The sequence below is a fragment of the Erpetoichthys calabaricus genome, chromosome 11 (genome assembly GCF_900747795.2).
Source record: "Erpetoichthys calabaricus chromosome 11, fErpCal1.3, whole genome shotgun sequence".
NCBI classification, from domain to species: Eukaryota; Metazoa; Chordata; class Cladistia; order Polypteriformes; family Polypteridae; genus Erpetoichthys; species Erpetoichthys calabaricus.
In genome coordinates this window covers 156,649,897-156,666,999 of record NC_041404.2, presented here as the reverse complement: position 1 = coordinate 156,666,999, position 17,103 = coordinate 156,649,897, and the positions used below count along the sequence as shown (strand labels likewise).

Genomic DNA, 17,103 nt, shown 5'->3' with positions numbered 1-17,103 from the left:
CAGCTGGCAGAGCTACAGTCTCCAAGAAAGAGTAAACAAATAACCCCCCCCCCCCCAACACACAACATCCAGTATACTCCAGATATAACCTACAGCATGTGTGTAGTGTGCTTGGCAGTTACTTTTATGTAACCATCAGTACCAGACAAAATACACATGTCATGGTCTCGTGGCCTGGAACCCCTACAGATTTTATTTTTTTCTCCAGCTTTCTGGAGTTTTTTTGTTTTTTCTGTCCACCCTAGCCATCGGACCTTACTCCTTTTCTATGTTAACTAATGTTGCCTTATTTTAATTTCTTATTTTGTCTTTTAATTTTTCTTTTCTTCATTATGTAAAGCACTTTGAGCTACTTTTTGTATGAAAATGTGCTATATAAATAAATGTTGTTGTTGTTGTACAACATTTGAAAATAAATGAATAAACTGAGACATTAGTGGGACATGTGCAGTTTCTTTAAGTGCCTCCTGTACAATAAATAATGCATGAAACAGCATCTACTTTGATATTACAGACAGAATCTGGGGGCATGAGATGCCATCTGAAAACAAAGTATCTATCCTCAAGGGATTCATTAAGTCAAAGCCAGAGAGTGAATCAGATTCAAGAATGCAGGCGTGACCTTCATAAAAAAAGGCCAGGTGCGAGTATAGTTTACTTATAATAAAAATTAGTTTACACTTTCTGGATTGTTTCTTTATGAAAATAATGGTTTCCATTTAAACTTAAGTACAACAATCAAAACTCACCACAAAGACTTGTTTTGGCAAAATATAAGAACCCTGTAATTCAGATTCAGATGCACTGGATGGCAGAGAGTTGATAACAGTTGTTGGTAGCATATCAACTTTGGAAGTGGAATTTTTAAACATTTAACCTTATTGTTCTTTACAACTACACTAGGGGAGTGCATTTTGTGAATCAAGTATATTCCAAAGCAACAACTTTAAATGGCATAGAACTGAATGCAAAAACAAAGGTTTCAATTTATTGAAGATTTCTATAGCAAACTCCTATAGAAGATTGGTTCTTGCCTTGTACTTGATGACGTTAGGATACACTATACTTCTCCATCTCATAAAACTATTTAGGTAGAATTAAGGATTTGTTGTCAGTGACCACCAACATAGATACTAGGCTAAAATTCTGCCAAGCACCTCCTGGGTGCCTTGCTCTGCCAAGGATACCATACATCCTAAAGCCAGGCCTCTGTCTCAAGGTACTGGCATTGGGTGAACATGACTTTAAACACTAGTTGACAAGAATTAACAGAAGTATCAAACAAATAAAATCACTGTTATGACCCTTTGATATGCTTTATGTTCTGAATCCAGCCAAGTAGTTATGGGATATTCTGGAAAGAATCTCTACACCAATGAGCTAAACAAACAAACAATTAATACATACCTCCAGTACAGTTTGGGACACATCCAGACTATGCCAAGGTGCACAGATGCTAACTTGGTGCGGCCTATCTATCATCGCATTACAAGCTGCAAAAGGCATTTTATTTACAAACATTTAAAATATCTGTCTTAGATTAAAACTGCCAAAGAAAGCCATTTCATAAAGGTTAACAAAATGAATCTCCTAAACATTATTTTTTTTAATTATGCGATCAATCCCATAAGTCAAATAACTAAATTCCATATGAACACAAGAAAAATAAATTCAGACAAAACACTCCTATACAACAAATAGCACTTAAAATTATAAGGGAGAATAAGAATGCCAATGTTCAATTTATTCAGTTTTATTCTGTATTAGTTCATGTCTGACTTAATACTGTACAATTGTTTAGCTGGAAACTTAAAATTACCACTATAGCTCAGTACATCATTAATACCGTATACTTGTCTGTGTTCTTGCTATAACTGATACACACCTTAAATACTGCTGGCATTTTACATTATAAAATTTACAAAAGTAAATGTATATATTTACGAAATTATACTGTACCCTCAAATCACCAGTGTTATTTCTGAAGAAACAACTCCTTCCAATTTTCTTGCTTACACAGACTTAGTAAATTGACCCAATTATTTTAAAGTAGAAAAAAAATCCATGTTGGTTTAGTGCCTATATAGTGCTGATGATTTAATATACCTGAAGTGCTTTGAAATTGCCTATAGTCTGCACAATAGTAAAACCAGATTCACTGCAAGGGGCAATGAAAGTCAATGAAGAAATATGCTTCATATTTTAAATTTTGAAAGTCTAGACTAAAAGATGAAACCGCTTTGTAACTCATAAAATAACAAAATGAAAAAGAGGAAAGATTCTTGATTTTGTGAGGTTTGCCAAAACAGTTCAAAGTAAGCAAAATAAACCAATCTATCTATCTATCTATCTATCAATCAAATCTTACAGGCAATTTAAATTTTGTTATATACAATCCAATGTCTCCATCTAGTGGGAAACTGAAAAATGTACTTGGCAGCAAAATTTACTCACATCTGTTTGCTCCAAGCACTAGAAATAGGATCCAAAAATGAGAGAGAGGTAAAGAAACTTTCCATGCCTTTTCAAATCAAGATTTTAAAATGTAGCAAATTCTGTGAACATTTATAAGCAACATGTGAACTAGGGTAATGGCTGAATGCTCCAGTTTGTTATTCTTTTATAAAAAAGGCAGAATATCTCAAAACTTACATATATACATACGTACATACATACATACATGACTTTGAATGTGGTGCTTACCTTTCGACAGCGGGGATTAGGGCAACTGAACATTAATGCCTCCTTATCCAACAAAGCAGGGAAGTTGCAAGAGGGGCACCTGGAAAGGAAAACACAAAGGCAAGATGTGGAACATAAATAAAAAGTTAAAGATAGAATCAGTCTATATACCTATACCGAAATAGGAAACAATCTAAGATTAAATAGAAGGACAACACAAATTTGTGTACACAGATGAAAAGATGCATATCTTAATAAATAACATTCCTTTGAAGTAGCATTTCACCTTAACTTTTGGTATGAGCAAATTACATTTCTATTAAAAATCACAGAATTAAGAGTTTTTAGTTTTTAATATACCAAACATTAAAAATCTTTTGAACTAAATGTTACCAGACAAGTTCTTCTCCACAAGTTGCTGCAATTGCTTCCTCTGCTTGTCTTTCATAGTATTTTTGAAGAATGTTCTCTGGAAGCACCTTTTCAAGCTCACTTGTTGGAAATGAACAGGTACAGTTTGACTCCATGCAGCTAAGTTCTGACTGAATAAAGACAAAAAGCAAAAAAAAAAAAAAGTTTTAAAACTCAAAGACTTGAATGTAGGTTGCCTATAAACGTGATATTTATGTAACATTTGTAACATTCATTTATGTTCATACTTCAAACAAATGAAGGGAAATTTAAATAAAAAAAAAACTGGATATAGAAAATAGAGATATAAATAACACCCCCACATAATTAAACAACTAGCATGATGGTTACTCTGAAAGCGCTTCATATAGGAGTGTTCTTGATACTTCCAGCTTAAAAGACAAACTGAAATGGATTGTAAAATTGACCTTAAGTTTTACTTTATAAGAGCAACTTCAGTAAACAAACACTGGCAAGGAGTGGAAATTGTTGTATTATCTGAAAATTCAGACGCATTCAACATAACATGTGCACAGGCATCGGAATTTATAGACTAGGGACAGATCGTTACCTGCTAAACATCTATAAACCATTTCCTCCCTCATGTATAAATTAACATCATGGCATACCATACAAACATTAAAATTTTCCTAAATTTCCCCTTTCCTGTATAAACAAATGCAAAGGATATCCTAACTAAACATTTTATGGTTTACCTACCTTTCCTGAACCAAACACTGCCTCTTGAGCATACTTCACTAAGCATTCCTTGCAGAAGAGATGTCCTTCAACACACTGTGTGAGCTCTTCAAATGCAAAGTCTCCGAAACAACAACGACATTCAATCATCTGGCCATCCTGAAATAAGAGCTCCATATTATAAGAAAAAGGTATTCTGTTACAATAAAAGGGTAGACCAGATTTGAAAAATTTCTATGGCAAAATTGTGTGCCTAAAAAGTAGTCAAATTTCTTGTGTTAAAGCAGATATTGGGAAATCGCAATGCAATACTAGACCATGAATTACAGATAATTGTAAGTCTAGACTCCGCAAAAAAAAAGCTACAAATAGTCAAAGTACTAGGAAGTACCGGACCACTTTTGCAGTATTAGGTCACTTTTGGCAAAATTTGGCATCAGCTGAACATTAAAATGTTAGTCTTTCTTAAAGTACATATATAGGGTGAGTTTTGCGAATTTAACCTTACCTTCTGGTATTCTTCCTCATTCACTTGCAAAGCAAGCAAGAAATCTTCATGCTTAAAAAAAAAAAAAAAAAAATCTTACAAAAACTAAAAACCACAAGCAATATTTTTTTTTTAAAAAACACTTCTAAAAGTAACATTTAACTTGACACCTGAAAAGTGTATAATGACCTACCTCTGCTTTTTCTTTTAGTTTTTGTTCATAAAAGGCAATTTCTTTTTGTAATGATGGATGCAAAGATTTTCTATTATACGATTTCCAGTACCGCCTCTTATTTTCCAAAAAATACATACGCCTCTGAAATGTAACAGCGCCTATATCAAGAAAGCCATTCAAAACATAAGAACAAAAACACACTTCTCTCCACTAGTAAACATCCATTAATAAAAAAAAGTTATTAAAATACTTTGGTTCATTTACCATTTGTAAAACTGAAGTCCATGAATGAATGTGAATTCATCTTTTTCCTTCTCTTTGGTTTTGCTTCATCTTCAGAAGGTGTTCTTTGCCACTTCTTAATTGCTTCAGATAAGGCCTGCAACATAGTGTAACAAGTGAAAAGCTCTTTTTCAACATGTGTTAAATGAATAAAATTAAAACACAGGTATGAAAAGTTGAAAATGTAAATTAGGTTTCGGTGGCACATACTAAACACAGTGATTTAGTTTTTTTTTTTTTTTTTTTTTACCATTTTGTCCAGAAAACAAAGAAACCACTGTGGCCTCTAAATGAATGTTTAGAAAACAAGTTAACTGTACACTAACCTTGCGGGTAATTGCATAGTGTCCTTTAAAAGAATGAAGAGCCCATTTGATATCTTGACTATTTAGCATTTTGAAGTCAGCCATGAGAAGGTCAGCAGCTTGAATTTGTGTGTACTGATCGACAACTTCCAAATTTATAAAGTCAAACAAATTGTGACTCTGATGGAGAAAAAGAAATATTTTAGGGAATGCAGTAGGTTTAAATATGTAACATTAATTTCCCGATTTAAGGCAAAACCAACTATAAAAAGGTACCTCAGCTTTGCCATAAACATATTAAAAGTGCATTTAAGTAACATGCATCTATAACTCCACTTTCAGAACTACTAAATAAATTTCTTCCAGAGGCTACAAGGTGCTTACTGCACCAATACATCCTCTGAATCTTCACATTAATATTTCAAACTGGGTGTTTTTGGGTTATAATATGAGAGGTGATTTAATGCAGCATTTGTGGAGTTCCACAGAAAGAGCAAGGTTTTGTGGTCTGAGCAGACATATGGGCTTAAAACCATAGCAGGTTTTTTTCTTAAGCATCTCACTGGCTGGAGTTTTAATTTTTCTGTCTTACCTGGCCATGTGACTATAGCTTTGGATTTAGAATTAATTCTGGTCTAAATTACTAAATTCATTTTAAAAGGACTCCACTTCATCTTTTATGAACTTATTTGTATTAGGAGTGTATTTATTTTTTTTTTAATACTTATTTATTCATTGAACTTTCTATTTTTATTTTACTTGCAAGTTCTTACAAAGAACTTTGAGCTACAGTTTTTGCATTAAAATGTGATATAAAAATATTTTGTCTTAAATTTAAAAAAAAATAAAAAAAATAAGATACTCTATCAAACACCTCCCAATTATCAAGTATTCTGCAAAAGACAGCTGTGGTATAATTAATCTTTAGTTGTCAAAAAAAGGGCACACTTAATTCAACAGCTTTTTGTCAAAAGATAACCTCAATCCATCCATTTTCTACACTGCTTTTCTGAAAGTTTCATGGGGAAGCTAGAAGCTATTCCAGCAGGCATTGGGCACAAGTTAGAACAGTTCCTGGACAGGGTGCCAGTCTGTCACAGAGTGAACAAACACACTCACGTTAACACATGAGGGGCGAGTTTAGAACCCCCTGTACCTGCATGTCTTTGGACTATCATAGGAAATTACAGCACAAGGAGGAAAATAATGTGGGCATCACCAGAGTACTTAAACCCAGGTGTCCCTGATGCAAGGCTGCAATACTACTATCGTGCCACCATGCTACCCCCATAATAACCTAATATTCTCAAATCCAATTTAGTGTTGTTGGATAACTAAACATATCCAAAACGGAACTGGGCACAAGGCAGGACACAGCCCTGAGCAAGGTACCAATTCATCATATAGCCAACACACTTGGGAAAAATTTAGAATTTCCTATCAACCTAACTAGCACATTTTGGGATGAGAGAGGGAAGAGGAAGGAAAACACCACACAAAGCGCACACACACACACGAAATTTTGATTTTGATAACATTTATAACCCAACATGGGCAAAGGCTTAATGTTAGATTCATGTTGCAGCAGCACCATCCACTCCACTACTGTGTGGGTTGCATTTTGGTCCAAGATGCTATTGTCAGTTTTACTGCAACTGATAAAGCCAATTTCCTAGCATCACATTAAAGGATATCCATTGCAGTGTGTTGCAAAGCAAGCAGCAAATTATTTATCTTAAGTGATTCATAGGTTTGAAATCATTTCATATTAAAATAAAAACATTTCCACTTACTGCAGTTTTCTCTTCAACAGTTTCAAAAAGTGTACTTGAGGTTTGCATCACAGATGGCTCTTTTCTTGGATAGTCTGGAATTTCCAAGAGATAATTGCAAATCCTAGAACAAAAAATATAAACTTGTTCAGTAAATATCTATAAAATAATTCTATAATACACGACAAGTTTAGGGAAGTTTTGCCCTCAAACTTAATTATTCTTAGTTTTTTTTTTTTTCCTTTCTCCAATTAATAAGAAAATGAAGTCCTGTAATTGTAGCTTTACTAGCAGTATATAACAAAACTGCTGTTGGAACTTTTTCATCGGTGCAATAAACCAACCCCTAGGTATTCTTACTACAGTATTGGCTCTGTCTTGTGCTTACCAAGTACCAAACAAGAACTGTATTTGAAGACCAGGTGGCAATAAAAACTTGGAGGGACTGGATTTAAAAATACAGAAAGTTGCAAAACTAAAGATGGATGAAGTCTTGTTCTCATACAAAAGAGAAGAACAGTGCATAACAGTGGACAAACTTTGCTTTTTGCCTAAGATACAAAATCATAACACCAACTTTACAACCTCCAATAAAAACATGGCACTCTAGTACCATACATATTTGATGTGTATGATCTTTTTAATCATGCAAGGCAATTTCATCTACAAAGTTTTTTCCACTGTCACAGCCCAATCTAAAAATTTAAAATAATAATTCAGATACTGAATGTTATACACAACCCTTTTATATAGGAAATATGAAGTAAAATTAAAAAAGTTTCAGATCTCTTCCCTCAGCATCACATGACTGCTGTAGAAACTGATTAATCTGCAGGATGACAACTCTGTACAATGAGATGTGTAATCATGATTAACTACTACCAAACACTCAACCACTGAGAAGCAAAAAGAAAAAGGGAGATGTTGCTCATACACTGAATGTTAACACCAGCTATTTTAAGACTGAACAACCAGTCATTTCTAGTTACAGTACTTATAATAGTATTATTAAACTTTTATCTTAGGGTATTTTCTTATTATAAATGACCGTATAAGTATGTGGATACATATATGATCTTATGGGACATCCCATTCTAAAACCATGGCCATTAATATGGAGTTGTTCAAAACTACAGAATTTTATTTTGTTAATAAAAATGAACAGGTAACACCTATGGTTTGCAGTTTAATTGTAAAAATACCACTTTAGAAGCTTGTGTTGTATATTTAAATAGCAGATTATGCAGAAGCGAAGTGTAAAAAAATAAAAACAAAATCAGTTTTGGCCAATGTTTCCATTGCTGCAGAGTCCAATGGCGACTTGCTTTACACCACTACAGCAGACAGTCATCTTAGGCCATGGATACCCTTTTCTTGAAGATGCTAACACAGATCTTATACTGATGTTGCTTCCAGAAGGAAGGATAGGTGATATTTACCTGCCATGTGGTTCGGTACTTGGTGACCTGCTCTGTAAGTTTTCATGTTCACTTCGTACCTGAGCTGTTATTTCTCCTAGCTGCTTCCGCTTCATAATTATAACACTTACAGTTGTCTGGGGAAGATCTAGCAGAGCAGAATATCCACATACTGCACAACACAATTGTTATGCACTGCCTTGCGGCAAAGGTGGCAGTATGGATACAAAGGGGCTCTTTAGTGCAGCTTAATAAGAAGAAACAGACTGATTTACGATACAGCCGAAATATTTATTTATATATGAACCTAACATTTTTAAAGCATAGATTAGATAGATATTTACTTTATTTGCCAACAATTAGACTGCACTGAATTTCCAATTAAATATTGCTAAATATTTCAGAACATATAGGAGTTGTAAAAAAAAAAAAAAGTTTATTCTTTCTTAAACAAGATCCATAAATTTAATGCACTATGGCTTATTGAATAAATATTTGTTGAGTTCTCTTATTTGTTTTTGAAAATGTAGCAACAGTCTTTGTTAAGTATCAGCCTACTGAGTGCATTATGTACTCCGCACCTGTGCATTCCTGAAAATGCAAAAATTCCTAGGAACTTACACTCATGATACAAAAATAAAATACATACACACATACTCATTCAAATCGGTCATCCCATGTTCCTTAACAAGGTTTTCAATAAATGCATTTTCAACATCGGGAAAGAGCCTGGCCTGATGAGACAAAAACAAAGTTAAGAGTTTTTAAATATTTTCTATTGCCGATAAATATAATGGGTCAGTTGCAGTGTGCTAGGAGCTCGGGATGATTCCATGCTGGTCTGGCCTTGGCATGTGTTCACTGTAACAAGTCTAACTTTTGGGATTAGTGCTGTTGCAGTATACTCCAGTGCTGTAGACTAGCAGCTGACTAAGAATAAGTACAGTCGCTCAAGTGCTTCTTGGAGCCAGAGACTGGATGCATACTAACCTAAACTTGTCTGATGTGTGCAGAATTACTCATGTAACATTACCTACTGTTATAGATATAAAAAAGGCATTTATTTATAGGTCATTAAAAAAATATGGGAACCATATTCAACTATACAGAGCTTGTGCTGCTCTACTATGAAGTTTGAGTGAGTGAAGTTTGAGGAGACATTCTTTACCAATATTGTCCAGCCTGTCACTATGTATTTTATACTCTGAGGACTTTTAGGTTTGGCACATAATGAAGGACACATAACTGCTCTGTATTATCAATGCAATTGGAAAACAACTTACAGCAAGACCAGGTGAAGACCCCAAAAATGCCCAGGATGTCACACACATATTTGCACTATATGAACATTATTAAATTTCAATGTAAGGATTTCTGGACTTAAAGTGAAAAACAATTACAACAGCTGATCTAATGCAACTTAAGGATTGCAATTATCTTTTAATTAGCACCTTAACGGTGCAATTTTAAATGTTTCAATCATTCCATGCATTTACAAACCTTTATTCACTGAATATGCTTTATATTCTTCTTTCTTTGTACCTCGTTGTCTCTTTTCATCAGATATTCTAGCCCTTGCATTCCTTTTTCTTTGTGCTTCTTGTTGCCTGCCAGACACTGCAGCCCTTTGCCTTTGTTTATTGTTCATTCCTGCCCTCTTTTGGATGCCAGAATACTTTATACCCAGGATATATAAATAGAAATATACAGTATATAGTTTACATGTGAAGTACTTTTCTCCTGTGTCTGGTCCCTTTAAATCAAGATGAATGTGATTCATCTGATGATGTGTGTTGTTAACAGAGAGGGTGAGAAGTTAACTGCCAGTGTGCCACTGTTAATTGGCAATCAAATGGCCAGCTCAATAAACCGAGGAGAAACACATAACCAAAATAAGACAAGCTGTGTAATAGTTAAACTTGGTGTTTTTGTTCCACTGTTTATGGAAACACTTGGATCGGAGGATCAGGTTCTACGTACTTTGGTACTGCTAGTATATCATCATCTCCGGTACTCTGCAACTGACCCAACACGTTCAACATTAAGTATAATGCAAATTTAACAAGAATTGTAAATAAAAACAGTTTTATAGGCATTACATTACACAAGGGTGTTCAGCAAGTTTGTCATAGGTCTGAAATGAAATCATTCCTTTATGTAGCATTTGCACTTACTGTTTCTTTTACTAAGGAACTTAAAAGGTCATGTCCAAAAGAATAATCTTTTTCATCACTGGGCTGCCGATTTGGAGTGGAAGGTCCTGGTCTCTCATCATCTGTTGCCACTGCAAAAGCTGTTCTGTCATCATCCGATCTATTCAGCGAATTTTCTTCAATAAATACAGTAGGTTCTGCAGAAGTAGAAGGTGTAGCACTCTCATTGCCTTTATCAGTTGGATCAAAAGAATCCTCTACATTGGTGTTCCTTGAAAATCTTCGTCGTGCAATGAGTATTCTTCTTCCAAAAGGCTGTAACTGTCTCGGTTTTTGATCTTTTGCAACTCTTTCCCCAGAGGGAAGACTTGTCCAGGGGCTTGCTGGGCGGATAACATTCCGGCGAAGTGGCTGTGGTTTAAAAGTTAAAGTCAAAAGAAAAAGATCATTGTAAATTTTGTTTGGAAATTTGAATACAAAATGCTACAAAAGACTAAAATATACACAAGGTGATACAGTATAGATTGAAACCCATTACCAAAAGGGAAGAATGACTAAACAAGAAAACACAAGACTGTTCATAAGACTTACCTGCTTTGTATCATTTTGGTCAAGGAGCATGTTCTTTGGATAATTATTATATGCAAGCAAATGAGCACAAATTCTATAAAGAAAGACACATATTTTATACTTCAAGAATAGCCTTTGAGTGAAACTTTTACTTAAATTCCTTACTATTGTAAATATTTTAGCAAACATCAGGTAGTATATATGAATAGCTACTGAAAATTAGAAGCGACTCACAAAATAGTAACAAAGACTATTACTTAGAAAACCCATCCATAAAACATACTTCTCCCTTAAGAATCACTGGGAAGAATCAAACCCACAACACAAACGCACCAAACATTTTGACTATAACAGACATTCAGTTTTATAACTGGATTACATAAGTCACATGGAGATAACAACTAAAGATATAAAGCTTCAGCTAGGAATAGAAAAAATTAAAAGGTGGTACAGGTAAGATATAAACCTATAAATGTGTCTAAATGGAACTTTGGACCGCCCCAATGGCTTCAAGCCAAGACTGAGGAGCTCTAAGGAATTCCACAATCATTTTGTATATAAGAAATTTAATTATTTTTCAGTTATGGGGTGCACTCTTGACCTGTTGGAGGTAGCAGTGAAGGAGATGAGGATGATGAAACTGATGGCTATTATGAGTAATACTGCACCTCCACTCTTGACACATTAGCATGGAGGACTTTCAGCCAACAAATTTAGCAATAGCGTGTCAAAAAATGCTAATAGGGCCCCTTCTTACCTACAATTTGCCTTTATAATCCCTCATTGGGGCTGCTCTAATCTTTAGCCAAGTTCAACGTTCTTTTCTTATTAGTAATTCTTGTGTGTGTTTGAGGGAGATTAAGATTGTTATATTTCTTGAGCTTCTGAAAAAGGAAACCGTTTACCTTTGGGACAAATAAAGTGCTATATCCTTTACTGCATCGAAAACAAAAAAAAAAAAAAAAAAAAAAAAAAACACACACAAAACACAACATGACATTTTTTTTCTTTTGGAAGGAAGGAAAGTGGTCATGGCCACCATTCAGCAGTCTGGTGTTGAGTTGGCAGAGCACCCACTCTATTCCCCTGACTTAGCACCCTGCCCAGGAGAAAAAAAAATCAAAGAACCTTTGTGAGGTAAGTTTTTGAAACTTGCAATGAGCTCACTGAAACTGAAGTGGAAGATGGACAAATTCAAAGAGGGTAATACTGCATGATTATTTGACTAGTGCCTGAAAAAAAAAAAATGCATCAGTCATGACTGCGACTATGTAAAATAGGCATGAGTGAATAAGATTGGTGGTTCTAGTATGTTATCTTTGAAAGGCTCAAGACTTTCTGAATACCCCTTATATTTTGGCAAGCACAATATACTGTATGTAATATACTAGTGTTTCCCATCCAATGGTCCATGGACCTGCACTAGTCCATAGAAATTTGTTAGTCTGAAATTTCAGGCATGGCAAGAGTATCAAAGTTGTTATTATCTACTGCCTGTCTATGAAAAGTTGACTTGAAAATTAATCTCTGGTCCACAGAGCTGTTCCAGTAGTAAATCCTGAAGTGGCCCACTCTACTATCTAATGTTAACTGATTGAGCCAGTCAAAACTCCAAGGGGGGGGGGGGGGGGGGGGGGGGGGAGGACTGAACGGTAATCAAATTGCTCAAAACTCCAAGGGTGAACAACTGGGCCACAAAGAAATAGTTCACTTGTCAAAAACTACTGCACTAGACCACTTCCACTAATCTGATCACACAACTTTCATCTACTGATAATCCACTGATCATACTGCAAGAGTAACAAATGGTATTCTGGGCAACGTTACCCAAGGATAAAATGCATAATAAGGAGTTTAAATTATCCCAGTCTAAATCAGAATCTCTTATGGTAAATTTTCCCCAGAGACCATGTAAATGAATCTTCGTAATCATAAGTTTAACTAACATTTCCAGGCAAATAATTCATGGTCTCTATTTTATATATAGAGATTTAAATTTGTTAAAATGCTAGGCATTAAAATGAAGAAATGGTAAAGTTTCCAAGCCACTTTGCATCCTAAATGGTTAAGCACAGTACTATTGGAAATAGGTTTCCTTTACAAATTAACCATTGTGCAACATGCCACTTTTGCCAGTAAAAAGTATCCGTCCATTGAGTACTTGCACCTTGATCAGCAAAGGCTTCTGCTGCAATACAAAACTTTTGCAGTAGATGTTACACACTTTAACATATATATTATGGACAGCATTACCAAAACCAGTTTGTAAAAACATGCTAACTTATTCATAGACTATAGAAGCAGTACTCTTCTCAAAAAAGTCAGAAGTTCACTTTGGATTTCTGATTTCAGACAAAACAGTTACAATGTCACTAAAGAACAACTGGTGAAAGACAGAAAACAATGGTAACAGACCAAAGGAAAAGGTGTGGGGCTGTGCTGTGTCAAATAGTCTTCCAATAATAGCAATAAAAATAAAAAAAAAATCCAAGAAAAGCACGGACAACACAGCTTCAGCTGTAATGTAAACCATATAAAAGGAAAGCCAAAACAAGTACAACACAAATGCTGCAGAGGCACAAGAAATAATTACTGCATCCATGAGGCCATGCAAGCATACTAAACATGAAGAGGATCTTAAAAAGGTAATAAAAGCATTTCAGCTAAATTTAAAATAAGGGGAAAATGCATACTCATTCAAATCAGTAAATCCCTGCATCTGAATGAGGTCTTCAACAAAGGACACATCTACATCAGGAAAGAGCTCTGCCTGAAAAAGCAGAATAAAGATCAACTTTAAAACTATTAAAAAACAATAAATAAATCACCACACACTCACACAATGTATATTATGTTATATATGTTGCCACAACATAGCACTTGCATTGCTGTAACTGTTGCAGTTACACTGGACTTCTGTATTTTATACAGTGGTGTGAAAAACTATTTGCCCTCTTCCTGATTTCTTATTCTTTTGCATGTTTGTCACACAAAATGTTTCTGATCATCAAACACATTTAACCATTAGTCAAATATAACACAAGTAAACACAAAATGCAGTTTTTAAATGATGGTTTTTATTATTTAGGGAGAAAAAAAATCCAAACCTACATGGCCCTGTGTGAAAAAGTAATTGCCCCCTTGTTAAAAAATAACCTAACTGTGGTGTATCACACCTGAGTTCAATTTCCGTAGCCACCCCCAGGCCTGATTACTGCCACACCTGTTTCAATCAAGAAATCACTTAAATAGGAGCTGCCTGACACAGAGAAGTAGACCAAAAGCACCTCAAAAGCTAGACATCATGCCAAGATCCAAAGAAATTCAGGAACAAATGAGAACAGAAGTAATTGAGATCTATCAGTCTGGTAAAGGTTATAAAGCCATTTCTAAAGCTTTGGGACTCCAGCGAACCACAGTGAGAGCCATTATCCACAAATGGCAAAAACATGGAACAGTGGTGAACCTTCCCAGGAGTGGCCGGCCGACCAAAATTACCCCAAGAGCGCAGAGACGACTCATCCGAGAGGTCACAAAAGACCCAAGGACAACGTCTAAAGAACTGCAGGCCTCACTTGCCTCAATTAAGGTCAGTGTTCACGACTCCACCATAAGAAAGAGACTGGGCAAAAACGGCCTGCATGGCAGATTTCCAAGACGCAAACCACTGTTAAGCAAAAAGAACATTAGGGCTCGTCTCAATTTTGCTAAGAAACATCTCAATGATTGCCAAGACTTTTGAGAAAATACCTTGTGGACTGATGAGTCAAAAGTTGAACTTTTTGGAAGGCAAATGTCCCGTTACATCTGGCGTAAAAGGAACACAGCATTTCAGAAAAAGAACATCATACCAACAGTAAAATATGGTGGTGGTAGTGTGATGGTCTGGGGTTGTTTTGCTGCTTCAGGACCTGGAAGGCTTGCTGTGATAGATGGAACCATGAATTCTACTGTCTACCAAAAAATCCTGAAGGAGAATGTCCGGCCATCTGTTCGTCAACTCAAGCTGAAGCGATCTTGGATGCTGCAACAGGACAATGACCCAAAACACACCAGCAAATCCACCTCTGAATGGCTGAAGAAAAACAAAATGAAGACTTTGGAGTGGCCTAGTCAAAGTCCTGACCTGAATCCAATTGAGATGCTATGGCATGACCTTAAAAAGGCGGTTCATGCTAGAAAACCCTCAAATAAAGCTGAATTACAACAATTTTGCAAAGATGAGTGGGCCAAAATTCCTCCAGAGCGCTGTAAAAGACTCATTGCAAGTTATCGCAAACGCTTGATTGCAGTTATTGCTGCTAAGGGTGGCCCAACCAGTTATTAGGTTCAGGGGGCAATTACTTTTTCACACAGGGCCATGTAGGTTTGGATTTTTTTTTCTCCCTAAATAATAAAAACCACCATTTACAAACTGCATTTTGTGTTTACTTGTGTTATATTTGACTAATGGTTAAATGTGTTTGATGATCAGAAACATTTTCTGTGACAAACATGCAAAAGAATAAGAAATCAGGAAGGGGGCAAATAGTTTTTCACACCACTGTAAGTTGCAGCTTATAGATTAGAATACTCTGAAGCAACCTTTTCATAATGGCGAATCAAGTAAAAATTGTTAACTATCCATAGTTGAAGAGTAGGAGTATAGGAAACAAGCTATAATACCCACCAAATTATCCATCTCCAGCCAAATATACGGTGTGTCTTACATTGCTATAGCATGGACTTTCTGTACAGAACTGTGGTATATTTTAAACACTATAATTAGCCATCAGACTCTGGGAAGGATTAATTGGTTACAGTTCTCCTTTGTTAAAAATGTTTTTTTTTTTTTTTTTTTTTAATTATTAATACATTATGTATTGCATCAGAATTATGCCAATGTTAAATGTACTATTGTTTGATCTTGGAGACACTAAAAAGAGGAAAGGGTTTGCCAATGTTCACTGCCGATTCTGCATCATTACATTTTTATTAATAGCACATAACATACATGAAATGCAAAATTAGCTAGCCTAAAGTAATTCATTGGGTGCAGATCAGAGTTTGCCTATTATAATTCTGTATAGCTTTTCATTAGTTAAAGAAGTCAAGAATAGTTTACGAGAACAAGAATTTCAGCCCGACATTATACAGCAGTTTGAGACTCTTGGCTTCAGAGAGTGACAACGTATTACATGCGTCTGCACACAGACATCTTTTTTTTTATTATTTTGTTCATGGATAAACTGAAGTGGGCATTGCACTTTTCCACTCTCATCAAGAAGGCTCATCAATGCCTCTGCTTCTGTAGATGTCGGAGGACAGCTCAGATTTCTCCATCTGTTCTTATGAACTTCTACAGGTACAAAGGTGATGCCACCCTCACTGGCTACATCACATTATGTCACAGCACCTATTCGTCTCAAGATCAGTAACCACTACAGATGGTGGTGAAGGTAGCACAGATTAGACACCCACCTTCTTTTTATGACATATAAAACACTCTATGCCTTAGAAAAACAAACCAGATAATTAAAGATTAAATCAATCATAAGAACAATATGATAACCGAGTATGTGTCTTTTGTTGATATTGTTTTATTGTCAACTGCTCTTTGGAGATATGCAAGAAAGAATTTTAATTTACTTGGAAATGATTTGATTTGACAATCCCAATTCACCCGACTTTTGCAAATTGTTCCTCAAGTTAAAGTTGTAAAAGGTCCCCAAAGTACAAATATCCACTATACTGCTTGATAATGTATTCCACATATCTAAAGTTCACACACACAGACACACACTTTTACCTTTTCCTGTGAAATGTATTCTTAATTATCTTCCATCTGTGCCCCTGAGGTTCATCAACAACACAATTTTAAACAGCAGAAGTGTCTCATAAAATGTACTGTATTACCAAGTTTGACCAATGCAAGTTCGTGCAATACATGACAATCAAATAGAGTCACCCCAAATATTGTGCATTGACCTAGGCAGAGTTCAGACTTTGCAGATTTGGGCCAGATTAAATTTATTTACATTATATAAATCATGTGGAAAAATGTAACAAATTCAAAAAAGCAGAACCACTAGCACTGATCCCTTTTAAAACTGCTTAATTCAGAAAGGTTCTTTTTACTGCAAGCCTTTGCTTTCAAGATTTGACAATAT

General features: G+C 35.3%; 1 protein-coding gene across 2 annotated transcripts in view; it reads right to left on the bottom strand.

Moving 5' to 3' along the window:
- rnf216 (ring finger protein 216) overlaps nt 1–17,103 on the bottom strand; it is a 58,361-nt gene that overhangs the window by 21,202 nt on the left and 20,056 nt on the right. For both annotated transcript variants that reach the window (XM_051934124.1, XM_028814401.2), the window contains exons 8-19: nt 13,648–13,724; nt 10,976–11,048; nt 10,406–10,795; nt 8,889–8,965; nt 6,835–6,937; nt 5,063–5,221; nt 4,719–4,833; nt 4,473–4,612; nt 4,301–4,351; nt 3,814–3,951; nt 3,076–3,224; nt 2,704–2,782 (exon numbers count right to left, since the gene is read on the bottom strand). In XM_051934124.1, coding sequence (XP_051790084.1) covers nt 2,704–2,782; nt 3,076–3,224; nt 3,814–3,951; nt 4,301–4,351; nt 4,473–4,612; nt 4,719–4,833; nt 5,063–5,221; nt 6,835–6,937; nt 8,889–8,965; nt 10,406–10,795; nt 10,976–11,048; nt 13,648–13,724 — 1,551 coding nt within the window. The remainder of the gene's footprint in view (nt 1–2,703; nt 2,783–3,075; nt 3,225–3,813; nt 3,952–4,300; nt 4,352–4,472; nt 4,613–4,718; nt 4,834–5,062; nt 5,222–6,834; nt 6,938–8,888; nt 8,966–10,405; nt 10,796–10,975; nt 11,049–13,647; nt 13,725–17,103) is intronic.